The sequence below is a fragment of the Nicotiana tomentosiformis genome, chromosome 8, assembly GCF_000390325.3.
Source record: "Nicotiana tomentosiformis chromosome 8, ASM39032v3, whole genome shotgun sequence".
NCBI classification, from domain to species: domain Eukaryota; kingdom Viridiplantae; phylum Streptophyta; class Magnoliopsida; order Solanales; family Solanaceae; genus Nicotiana; species Nicotiana tomentosiformis.
In genome coordinates this window covers 69,773,208-69,785,690 of record NC_090819.1, presented here as the reverse complement: position 1 = coordinate 69,785,690, position 12,483 = coordinate 69,773,208, and the positions used below count along the sequence as shown (strand labels likewise).

Below are 12,483 nucleotides of genomic sequence, written 5' to 3'. Positions count from 1 at the left end.
TATTGCGTACTGTCTAATCAAATGCACATAACTTTTCGATAAGAACTCCATTTGGGACCCCACAATATATGGTTGGAAAGATAATTCAAAGAGCTACAACTTTCATGTTTTATGGTTTTCCAAATTCCAAACACAACAGGGTGAAAAATGCAGTCGCATCCGCGGCCGCGGATCTGGCCGCGGATGTGAGGCAGAACACTGAGTAAAATCCGCGGCCAAATCAGCGGTTGAATCCGTGGCCGCGGACGTCCTAACCTGGAAAAGTGTCATTTTTCACGTAGGAGAAGGTATAATTATTTGGGACCGACCCTACTTGGTATATATACATGGAAAAACGGTATTTTGAGGACTTTTTTGACATAATTTAGACCTAAGGAGGCTAAAGAGACTGGGGATTCTACCTAAGGAGGCAAGAATATGCGAGAAGCAAGGAGGAAGATTCAACTACGAGTTTTTCCCTTCTTCTTCTTACTTTTCATTATTGGTTATGACTTTTAGTATTGTAGTTTTTACATGCTATTATGAGTAACTAATTTGTTATCTAGGGTTTTGATAGAACCTTTTGTAGGATGAATTCTTGTTATGTTTTAATATAATTTAGCCTTTGAATTTATCTATTTGTTCAACTACGTGTTTATTTCAGTTGATTGAATGGCCACCGATTGACTGTGCCTATTTATTATGTGTTGCTTGAGAAAGGATACATATTTAGGTGGTTGTTGAACAACGTCACTCCTAACGTATGTGAGAAATCAATACAGTGGATTTAAAGGTAGGTTTAGAAATAACAAAGCCTTGACGTGGTCATAGTGAGCGGTTCGATGAAGCCAACTAGCGTAGTTCGAGAGAATATGTCTAGTAAATTATTGTAGTTGCTCGAGAGAGAATTACGGCACCTAAAGTGCTCACGATCAGTAGAGAATACATCGGCAAAATTGTTGGGAACATAGCTGGAAGAATTTCGACAATTAGGGAAATCATAACTCTATACCTCCTTAATTTAGTCTCCAACCCTTTGTCTCGTTAGTTGATAATTTTACCGCTTTCTAGTATTTGCTAGTTAATTCGTTAGAAATATAAATCTCAATCTTTATAATTTAGAAAATTGTTCAAACTTATCTTCTTAGTGATATTAAAAAGCTATAGTTAAGCCTTAGTTCTCTGTGGGATTCGACTCCGGACTCTTAGACTGGATTATATTTGCAGCCATCGCTTATCCTTTTTAGGACTAAAGTTGGGCGTGATCAACAGCCGTACCCACCGTTGGCTCAGTGTGGTGGGATGCATCTTCGTTCCTCCATGACTCGGGGACTTCGCCCAAGTCTTTCCCCGAGACCCCCTCATCTCGAGACGGAATCTCTGCAGCCTTCACCGATTCAGTAGCCTTTGTGGCCTCGGTGCTCATTCCCGCTCGGGCCACCAGCCCGGAGTCGTCTTCTTCCTCTTCTTCGTCCTCCTCCCTTAGACGCCGAACAGACTCTTCGGTCAGGAGGATGATGTTCTTCCTCGGCTTACGAGCTGCCTTTTTCTTAGGTTCTGGATCCTCGGAGGGTAAGGTCTTTTTTCTCTTTTTGTCCTTCGCCAGTTTCGATATCGGGATCGAAGTCTCCTCCTCAACAGATAGGGGCCTCATAACAGCATATTTGCCAAGGCCTGTATGAAAAGAAATTAAGTGAGAAATGCCTTGACAAAACCATCAAAGACATGGAAAAGGGGCTTACCATGAGTTTTGGCCTCCCATCGCCTCTTTGATAAATCGCGCCATAAGCGCTCAGCATACGTAGAGGTCGAGACCAGGTCCAGAACCCAGCTCTTGAGGTTAGGAATTGCACCGGGCATCCAAGCAACCGCTACATCACGGAAAGAGATACCAATAAGAAGAAGCAAAGGGTCAAAACAATAAATAAGAACTAACAATGGGATTACACTTGCGCTTCATATTCCATTTCTCAGGAAATGGCATCTTCTCGGTCGGGATTAGGTTGGAAGTCCACACTCGAACGAACCCGGCCCATCCAGCCTCGGTCCTTGTCCTCGTCTATGCTCGAGAATAGTACTTTGGTGGCCCGGCATTGGAGTTTTATTAAACTGCCTCGATAGAGGCGAGGGCTATATAACTTGATGAGGTGGTCGAGGGTGAAAGGCATCCCCTCGACTTTGCTCACGAAGAATCGGAGCAGAGTGACAATTCGCCAAAAATAAGGATGGATTTGGCCTAGGGTTATTTGATACTGACGACAAAAATCAATGACGACGGGGTCGAGGGGGCCCAGCATAATAAGGTAAGTGTAAACACATAAAAATCCTTCCACATGGGTGGTAATGTCTTCTTCCGGGGTTGGGATCACCACTTCTTTTCCCTTCTAGTTGCAGTCTTTCCTTACCTGCTTAAGGTACCCTTCGGTTATCAAGCATATATATCTCGACATTGGCTCTCATCGACCAGGAATTGACGAGGCTTTATCGGTCTTGAAGTCAGAAGTGAGAACACACCCCCCGGGAACACACTCTTCAGGTCGTGACTCCACCGGTGTTTTGTCATCGGCCGGCCGCGATGAAGAAGCGTTTTTCTTTTGAGGAACAGTTTTTGATGTTTTTGCTATTTTTGTATGGGTTTGAAGTTAAAAATAGATGGAGATGATAAGATATGGTGTTTTGAGAATATGGTAGTAGTGAAAATCGTAGATTTGTAGATGAAGAAGTTAGAAGATATAAAAAGCGTTGGAGATTAGAAATCTGAAAGTAAAAGTTCGAAATGGTGGAGAGAGGGGCTATTTATAAATTTCACAACGACGGTTCAATATTGGCGGTGGCCGGCCATCGACTGACGCGCATTTAATGCCTTGGTAACTGTACAGACGAGACGTTTCAGTCACTTATATCGCTTACGTCACAAGGATGATGTCATGGCAGGTCGAGGTAGAAAATCGAAGGCTCAATTCGTTTCTTGTCATTACACTCCAAAAAAAAATGAGGGGACTATCTGTATACGGTTAAAATCAGGCCCATCCGATTTTATTGTTTGACCGAGATCGGGAGTTTGCATCGAAGGACGGTCTCGTAACGGAATAGGCCATATCACGAGGATAAGGTACCAAGCTCAGAACCGAGGTACCTGTCGAGATCGAGGCTAGTAGCGATCAAAGCCAAATGAGACAGACATCGAGCAAGATCGAAGATAGCATAATAACAGAAAGGCAAGATATCTGTGGCTGACCAAGGATCATGGTGTAAATCTCGGTGACTGGTCGAGGATCATGGCGTAAATCTAGGAACGGATCAAATCTGAAACAGTTAATTAGCTAATTATGGGATTTCTTTCTGTAATTAGAATTGTACCATAAGTGAAACTTCTCTACTATATAAAGGGGGTTCTAATCATTTACAGGACACGGTTGACAGATACCAAAAGTAATATAATTCTCTTTATTGTTCTCACCATTGTTATTCAGCTTGTTATACTTTCATAGTTCTTGCATCAACCAGTTCGAGGGTGTCCAAACTCGAGGGCTGGGTTCATTCTAACATTGGTTTGTTTTACTTTATTGTTAATTTCTATTACTCATCCTCACATTTATCAATTGGTATTAGGTGAAATCACGTGTCCTTAGAACCATATTATAAGTTTAATTGTTATCCAATTTTAAGGGTAAACAATGATATAGATGTTTGTTACTCTTGACAATCCAAATCAATTACTCAATCTTTAACCGATGTAAAGGATGTTTCAAAATGTACCACAAAACAGATAAACCATTTAAGCTATTCTCTACAATTACGGAAACATAATATTTAACTAGGATTAATTAAAACGTGTTGTCACTGTCAATCAAGAACACAACATTGATTTGGATAAAGGGTTTCGACGAAGGGAAAAGAGTCAAATATTCACCTGAAATTTGTAAAGATAGTTATCCATATCCCCGTTAATACACTTCAAAAATTGTATAAGTTACCGTCATTTACGTGTTTTTGGGCTATTCTTGTTGTCCTAAATAAATATAGGTGACTTTTGTCAATACAAAGTAAGTCCTTTTTTCGAACAATGCATAATAAGTCGTATGTTTCAAAATGTGTGTTTTCCAGTTATCAATTGAATAAATTACAACGGTTTTCAATGTTTTGATCTCACAAGTAACAAATTCCTTTCTCACACCATGTTCTATTTGATTAAAGCTTATTTCCTTATACGTATCCAATTTCATCAAAACTTTCGAACTCATCCTCCGCCTATATCTTCAAATTTCCCAACATAATTGATTTTCCCTTCCTGACAAGCTTCTCTTCTTCTTCACGGTATTATTCTGTCTTGTCTACATTTAAATTCTTCTTATCTTGATCCTAAGTCCTCATCCTACACGCATTTGTTCCTTCTATAAAACAAATTCCCACTAATACACTACATTGGTTATCCATAGCTAACACTAATGACATACTGCCCCCACCCGCAATGCACCATTGTCATCCCTAGATTCTTCATCCTTGAATCAGTCATGTCTATTGTCTTCCATGGGTATATTATTATTTGAAAAGACATATGTAATTACACAGTATAGTAATTACAATGATCTGTTCATTTGTCACAACGTAATTATAGTATAATTTTCGGTGTCAAGTTTAGTTGGACAAGTGTAATTGCATAGTTAAATAAATAAAAAAATCAGATTAACATGTGAATAAGTTTTACCGTATGACAAACATATATTTAAATAATAAAATTTCAAAAATTAATTAACTAAGAGGTATTTAAAATTAATATTTTCTCGTAAAAATATATTAGATAATTATAAGTTGGTAAATAATATTATAAAAATAATCGATAACTTACAAATAAATAATATTCTTACTTAAGTAAATTAATAAAAATTTCAATAATGAATTTAACTTTTTCACCAACTCATGTTGATATAAGAAAATTAGACATTAGCTTAGAAAGTATTTTTGTAACAAATATTTATCCTAATGATATAAAACTAGTAAATACAAAAAGTAAATTTTTCATGTGCGATAAATATTTTATATATCGTAAATTTTTCATGTGCGATATATTAGGTAACTTGACTTAATAATTAATATCTTAATTTAAATTACTCAAAAAAAACTTCAATGATGAATTTAACTTTTTACCAACTCATATGAATATAATATGAAATTTATGATTTTTGTCTTTTTAAAATAATAAAATATAGATATGAGTTTAGAAGGTATTTTTTATTAATTATTTATGTTAATGAATAGAAAATAAAGCTAGTAAAATAGGAGATTGTGTTTATCAACTAAGAAAAATAAAGAGAAAAAAAAAAGCAAAATATGAGAAGTTGCAAAATTATATGAAAGCACCACATAAGCAACAATATTGGAAGGTTGGAAAAATGAAAGAGAAATAGTTTAAAAATAATAATACTTAATATATTTTTAAAAGGAAAAAAAATACTAAAAGTTATATTAGCTTGTAATTACACAGTGTAATTACCATCAATTCTTACTTCCCTTTGAGAATTGAAGAGTGTGGTTACACCTCTTCAATTATACCCAATTTCATGCTGACCAAGTAATTATTTGGCCAAACAACATGTCAAACCGTATAATTACACCCAAATCCAATTCCTGTGTAGTTTTCCAAACATGCTCTACATGCTTTGAATAAATGATGCAAATATTTACAAAGTCTTAACCTATCATTAGATATTTTCAGTAATTATGATTTCTTTACTACAATTTGATTAGGAAGGATGATATTCGGGTGAAGGTGCACGTGGCTCCCATTGATGACAAGATGCAGGAAGCGAGAATTAGATTGTTCGGACATGTTCAGAGGAAAAGCCCAGATGCTCCGGTACCGAGGTGTGAGCGGCTGGTTGTGCAGGGCACGAGAAGAGGTAGAGGGTGGCCTAAGAAATATTGGGGGAGAGGTGATCAGGCAGGATATGGCGAGGTTCCAGATTTCCGAGGACATGACACTTGATAAGAAGATGTGGAGGTCGAGTATTAGAGTTGTAGGTTAGGAGGTAGTTGAGTCTTGCCTTACTTCGTACCATTGTGGGACTAGCCAGGTAGGGGTTTTGTCTAAGATAGCTAGTGGCAATGTTGTCTTACTATTTCGCTTCTCAGTGCAGAACCTATTTACTAGCTATCGCTTTTGCTTTTTATCTTTCTTCTAGATTTTATGGTGTTCTTAATTTTCCTATGATTGTTGTGGTGATACTAATATTGTCTCCTTTTGTCCTTTTGTCTTTTTGTTTTCTTAAGCCGAGGGTCTTTCGGAAACAGCCTCTCTACTCCTTTGGGGTAGGGGTAAGGTCTGTGTACACACTACCCTCCCCACACCCCATTAGTAGGATTTTACTGGGTTGTTATTGTTGTTGTTACTACAATTTGAAAGATTGTGTCTCGAGATAAGTGTTTGAGTTAAAAGTTGATACTCCCTCTGTTCACTTTTACTTGTCCATTTTGAACTTTTCACGCTCCTTAAGAAATAATAAATATAGTATATATTTTATCATACAACCCCTAATAATGATAGCCTTTCAAAAAGTCTTGGGAAATAAGTTTGAAAATGAGTAATTAATAATAAGGGTAAAACAGGAAAAAAAGATTGTCTTTCTCTTGATTTAGTATAGTGAACAAGTAAAAATAAAAATATAATTTTAGTACAGTAGAGTAGACAAGTAAAAGTGAACGCACTATTTACATATGATATGATCTGAGAGTTGAGCTATATCTTTCTGTTGAGTTTGAATGATTTCAAATTTGAGATAATGATAAAGGATTTCTAAATACTTTAATTTCAATAGTTAGAGTGAATATCTCCTAGCTTGCCCTGGTTAGGTAGCATGCGTTGATACAAGTTACCAACGGATTAAGAACTTTAGTTTGAAGCTTATCTATGTTATATGTATGTTACATTGTGAGATTATCACTTCTATCTCCTTGATATTTCTTGTATAAGGATAGGCCTGTCCTTATCCAAATAAGGAACTGGGTTACCATTTAAAAATAATAACCCCAAAATGAAGCGCTAAAATTAATTTGAAGAAGATATGTTCATATATAACACTAGTTCTACATGCCTATAGTTAGAGCTAAACTACTATATCCATCTTGCTACTCAGCTTAGTTGACAATCCATCACGTAGTTTGCTCCTTCACTCTGCCTTGCCACATTCAGGTGAAAGCATCACCAAATGATCAACTAGAATTTCAGTGTCTGTGTAATCAAAAAAATGCCCTCGACTAGTTTAGGTGAACCGCCTTGAATTTTGTACTGAGCTTGTATAAAGACATCCAATACGCTACCAGTTTGCAGCTCAAGAAATATTGATTCAACAAAATGCAGAGACCATGGATCTATGCAAAGAACAAAATGGTAAATAAAGAAAAACCCGAGCAATCCAATAGAAACGTAACATCTTTTGACATACATATGAAGCAATCAATGATTTCTTCGACTAAGTTGCCACGCAAACTGATCGAGAGCTACCATTGCACGGCATGCTGAACCAATCGAGCCATCATATCTGTATGAACAAATAGTAAATTCATGGTTCCAGTGAGTCAAATCTCAATTTCAAGTAAGCATGTTTAAGCATAGTCACTAAAAAAGTCTGCAGGCTGCATGTGTTCTGTTTAAATGTGGAATTACATACTTTAACAGCAAACTCTGATTTTGGGACCTTATCTAACTGGATGCATAAAATCCTCATTTACAAAGGTCCCTGTGCATTGAATCCAATAGCTAACAGACTCGAACTAATGTAGATAGACAAAGAGGTTCATGTGTCCCACAGTAAAAAACGATGGTCTTCTGAGAGACCTTCACAGCCAAACGCAACCCTAAACCAGAGAAGATGTACACGGTTAAACTCAAGCATGACTACAGAAGGAAAAGAATAGGCTTCATCAGAGTCCCACTAATGTAGGAAGAAAGAAGATTTTTTTTTCCTTTTAGACAAGTAGAAAGAGGGATATAAACCTACAACAAGGCGATGAAATAATAGAAGCTTTGGGCAGATTTTGCAGGGGTTTCTAGATCAAAGCAATTAACAATTACTTAGCTCTGTGGAGTTCTGAACCAAGTGAGGATGGAGAAGCCAATGGAACCAACCCTATATCTTTGTGAGAATTTACATACTCACATATGGTTTTGTGGAAGGGGGTATAAGACAAATTTCTTTGTAGATTCGACAAAAAGAGCTAGCTTCCAATAAATGAAAATTTGAAGTACTGAGAGAGATTAAAGAAGGAAAAAATTGGAATATACATATAAGAGAAGGTCCAAAAAGTGATTCTCTGAAGACCTTAATTTAGGAAAATCTTGAAGGAATTCAAGAAAAGATCAACAAAGAGCTCTGAAGGAATTTACAGGAATCTTAACAATCAACAAAGGAATTTGATGGAATTTTCTTGTTATTTATAAAAGCATTTCTTCAAATTTTAGTAGTTCCTAAAAAGAAAGATTGACATTAATTAACAAGTATGTTCTTTCCATGCTTCAAATCTAAAGAGTCGTGGTATGTTTCAAAGCAATTTGGTTAGTCACTACACCATAGACTGACTAAAGCTAAAAGGAGAAAGGGAGATGACTCTAGTTGTTGAGTACCCCGGAGAATGGTGGGTGTAGATTGGCCAACTGTACACCTAAGTAAGGAACACTTACAATCCAATCAAGAGGAACGCTCCAGTGTGCATCAGAATAGCACCTTCACCAGCAGGTTTTGAAGTACTCATGCATCTTGCACTGAACCAACTCTCATGAATTGTCGTTACAAGATCTGTCAACAAAATGGCAAAACTAGCTTTTAGGTAGTGTTTACTTCCAAAAACAAACCAGTTGTTCTGGTCTTAGTGATCCTTTCTAAAGAATAGCAATTACAACGAGCATAAACAAGTACTGAGGCATCACAGTTTGTGTTTGCTCTGCATTATTGACTGAGTGCACAAACAATGCTGTCAAACGCTTTTTTTTTTTCTGTTTTTTTTTTTTTTTATGAAATAAGTTGTTTCATTGTAAGCATCAAGAAGATGCAAAGTTACAAGAAGGATCAATGTTAGCTCCATTACAATAAACCTGCCCAGGGAGCTAACCAAAATAATCAAAAGTAGAAAAGGACTAAATTAATTTTTTTAATTTAAATGACGCTGTCAAACCCTAGAAGCAGCCCAACCACCCAGAAAAACTTTTATATGGAAAAAATAGATATATTGCATTTACTTCTCAATATCACATAGGTGGGAGAGGCAAAGTACGAACATGACTGTAAGTACCACATCACTATCTTCTACACATTCCAACCAAAGTGCCAAATCCAAGACATACAGTTCAGATGACGGGCTAAAAAATAACATAGTTCCCGAAATCCAAAGTTCACGCATGATATATTTTTATTTGTAAACAGCAATCAACTCACATTGATTCTGTCCAATGAAGAAGCTCTCCGTCTGCAGTTTGTTTCTCTTGACGAAACTGACAAGTTCACACATTTCAGTTGGATCTCCCTTTATGCCCTCTTGCTCTGCACTACAGGCATAAACATTAGGCTTTAAAACTACACCTTTTTCCATAAGGGCAAAGCAAAGCGAAAAAGAAAACTGTTTTGCACATATTGGCTACTATAAAGTCTCCAAAAAGAAATTTCTTTTGCTTCTTATCTCATCATCTATTGCCCCATATGGAAGTAACTCGAGTAAGTAAAGTTTCTTGTGTTACTTCACAACTAAAGCATGACTGCTGGTTGTTTTTGCACTGCAGCTATATATGTGGGAGGCTGAGAGAACCTTCCTAGAAATGCAGAGCACCATACTTGGTCTATTTTGGAGTACTTGTGATGTTCATATATGTACAGACGATTCAATTAACTTTGTAAAAAGCATCTTTTTGCTAGAGCAATTCAATCCTCGTGTACAAAGCAAATACTGGGTCTTCCCCTTTTGTCAATAAGCATATCTTTACTAATCGAAAAGCACAAGTAGAACACCAGTACTTATTTCACCAACTCAAGAAAATGACACTTGAACTTCAACTTTTCAGTATTTCACCAACCCATAAAGCAAAATCTTTAACCATGTGTAGGCTTCCACTATAAGAGCAAGGAGAATGGTTGGACAGTCTTCTGTTTTATGTTTCTCAGGTTTATAAGTTTATTTAGCAGCTAAAATTACACTAAAATCTGAAGTCACACCAAAATGAAAGGCCTGAGAATAAGGAGGAAAGTTTCTTATACTGAAGAGAAAAAGACCATTTTCATTATAGTAAAATAAGATAAAAGACTGCACCCAAGGGTGTGGTCTAATGGTCAATGAAGTGGGTTGAGAACCATGAGATCTCAGGTTCAAAATCTAGCGCAGGCAAAAACACTAGGTGATTTCTTCCCATCTATCCAGGCCTTGGTGGATAAAATTACGAGGTACCTGTGATGGTGGGAGGTAGCACGTACCTCGAGTAATTAGTCGAGGTGCGGAAAAGCTGGCCCGAACATCATGGTTATCGAAAAATAAAAATAAATAAAAGATAAAAGATCACTTTTATCAGAAAAGATCATTTTCATTATAGTAAAAGAAGATAAAAGATCACTAATATCAAAGTGCTGGTGGTATTTGAGGGAAAAGGGTTTTGATCAACTTTCTGAACTTTTATCTTTTTTGATGCGGCCAACTTTCTGAACTTATTATCGTCATAAAAAATTCCTACTAGAAAAAAGGCAATTGCATTGTTCAAAATAACCAGTTAGCTATCTGAAAACGCACATTAACAGAAAAAGGTAAGAGCTTTAAATGGTTTTTCCACATTTTCACTTACATGGTAGATATCAGACGAGAAGGGCCATTGGGGTCGTAGTTTAACAGCAAAGCAGCCTTTAATGGTTGACCTGAAAGAGGGATAATCTATTTCAGCTAACTATACATGTTAAAGTTAAACAAGAACAGATAAACTTCTTCAGAAGTGTTACATTCACTGACCTGAACCAACATTGCTCGAAATCCATTTCTCCCAAATTTTATGCACAAATGCCCAGTCCATTTATATTCTTCTGCCTACAATAAGCACACTGCAATAGAGGGACAAAAAGGAAGGAAAAGGTATTTACAATTCAATCTCAATGGTTGATTTTCATAAGAATTTGCAGAAAACAGAAACAATTGGAAGCAATTCACCATCAAAATACACACACACACATATATATATATATATATATATATATATATATATATATATAGAGAGAGAGAGAGAGAGAGAGAGAGAGAGGTTCTCAGAGGAATTTCATCAAACAGAAGACGGGCAAAGGAATTTCATCAAACAGAAGACGGGCAAAAACAACTTTTTCTTAGTATTGAAATTGAAAAGCCAAACTAATTTCAGAGTGAAAAACAAATTGCACCTGCTCGAGACTTGGATATGGATTAGCAGCTTCAGTAAAACACCAAAAAGAGCTACGATTACGAAAGGGAAATAACAAAAAAAAAAACTGATATACGAAGCAGACTCAGCAGAGAGGTGAGTTAAGGGACTTGTAATTGGGCCGAAATGAGAAGTCTGCCACAGGGTCTTGGTAAAGCAAAGAGGAATTTACATAGAATAATACATTCTAACATTTATTTAAATTGTCTACAGCTGTTTTAATAAAATTACATATGATACAACTTATTTTAAAGTTTACAACTTTTCATATTCTTAATATATCTCTCTTGAGATTATCTCACCCAAAATATATCCTAATATATCTCTTAAGATTCTCTCTCATCTAAAAGTATCTATCATATTAATTTTTCCCTAATTTCTCCATTAATATATTGTATATTTCTTGTACGAAATGTATGTTATCTAATTAAAATATACAATAATATATTATATAATATATAAAATATATATAATATACGGTATATATATATATATTATATAATATACAATATACAAACACTGGACTGGAAAAAAAATATCATTAATAAATATACTACACAGAGTATAATATATATCATGTATATATTAAAAAATATATAATATTATATTATAAAAGAAATTGGGGGAACTTGGTTTTGCATTGACAGAGAGGTGAAGAAGAATCAAATTTGCGGAATCCTTTGAGAGTTTTGGATGGTGTATAGCATAGGAGTTGTAATAGAAAGAAATAATTTCGTAAAAAATTTTAAGACTAACAAAGGCATATTTCTTTTAGTAAGGATATGATATAATTGATGCATAATACAAGGGGATATGGGTTGATTGATGCATAATACATGGATAATTAAGGCAAGTGGGGTGCTTATAGAGGTAATCAATATTAATAAATTGAACAAGTTTTAGGTACAAATAAAGATACGTTTCAAAATAAGATTCCTCATAAATAGGGAATATACCATATTTTAGAGTGTATCTTTTATATTTTATTGTAGAATTTGTAATTCTTATACAAGTTGTAGATTATGGAATATTTTATAAATTCCTAAGTAACTATGAAAATTTCCCTAAAGCAAATGTGTGTATGTGTG

At 35.6% G+C, this 12,483-nt stretch overlaps 1 protein-coding gene across 4 annotated transcripts; it reads right to left on the bottom strand.

Annotated features, from left to right (window-relative positions):
- Window positions 1–7,000: 7,000 nt before the first annotated feature.
- On the bottom strand, window positions 7,001–11,582 carry LOC104103561 (uncharacterized). Of its 4 annotated transcripts, none has more exons than XM_070182415.1 (7): window positions 11,376–11,581; window positions 10,957–11,045; window positions 10,796–10,865; window positions 9,408–9,517; window positions 8,657–8,771; window positions 7,422–7,517; window positions 7,001–7,347 (listed from the first exon to the last, which is right to left on the bottom strand). In XM_070182415.1, the coding sequence occupies exons 2-6, from the start codon at window positions 11,015–11,017 to the stop codon at window positions 7,433–7,435; spliced, it is 441 nt and encodes a 146-aa protein (XP_070038516.1). In that variant the 5' UTR covers window positions 11,018–11,045; window positions 11,376–11,581; the 3' UTR covers window positions 7,001–7,347; window positions 7,422–7,432. The 4 variants fall into 4 exon arrangements, with proteins under 4 accessions (XP_070038516.1, XP_070038517.1, XP_070038518.1 ...); XM_070182416.1 differs by having other exon boundaries at window positions 7,001–7,351; window positions 7,424–7,517; XM_070182417.1 differs by having other exon boundaries at window positions 7,001–7,517; window positions 10,957–11,031; window positions 11,376–11,582.
- Between the last annotated feature and the right edge of the window lie 901 nt (window positions 11,583–12,483).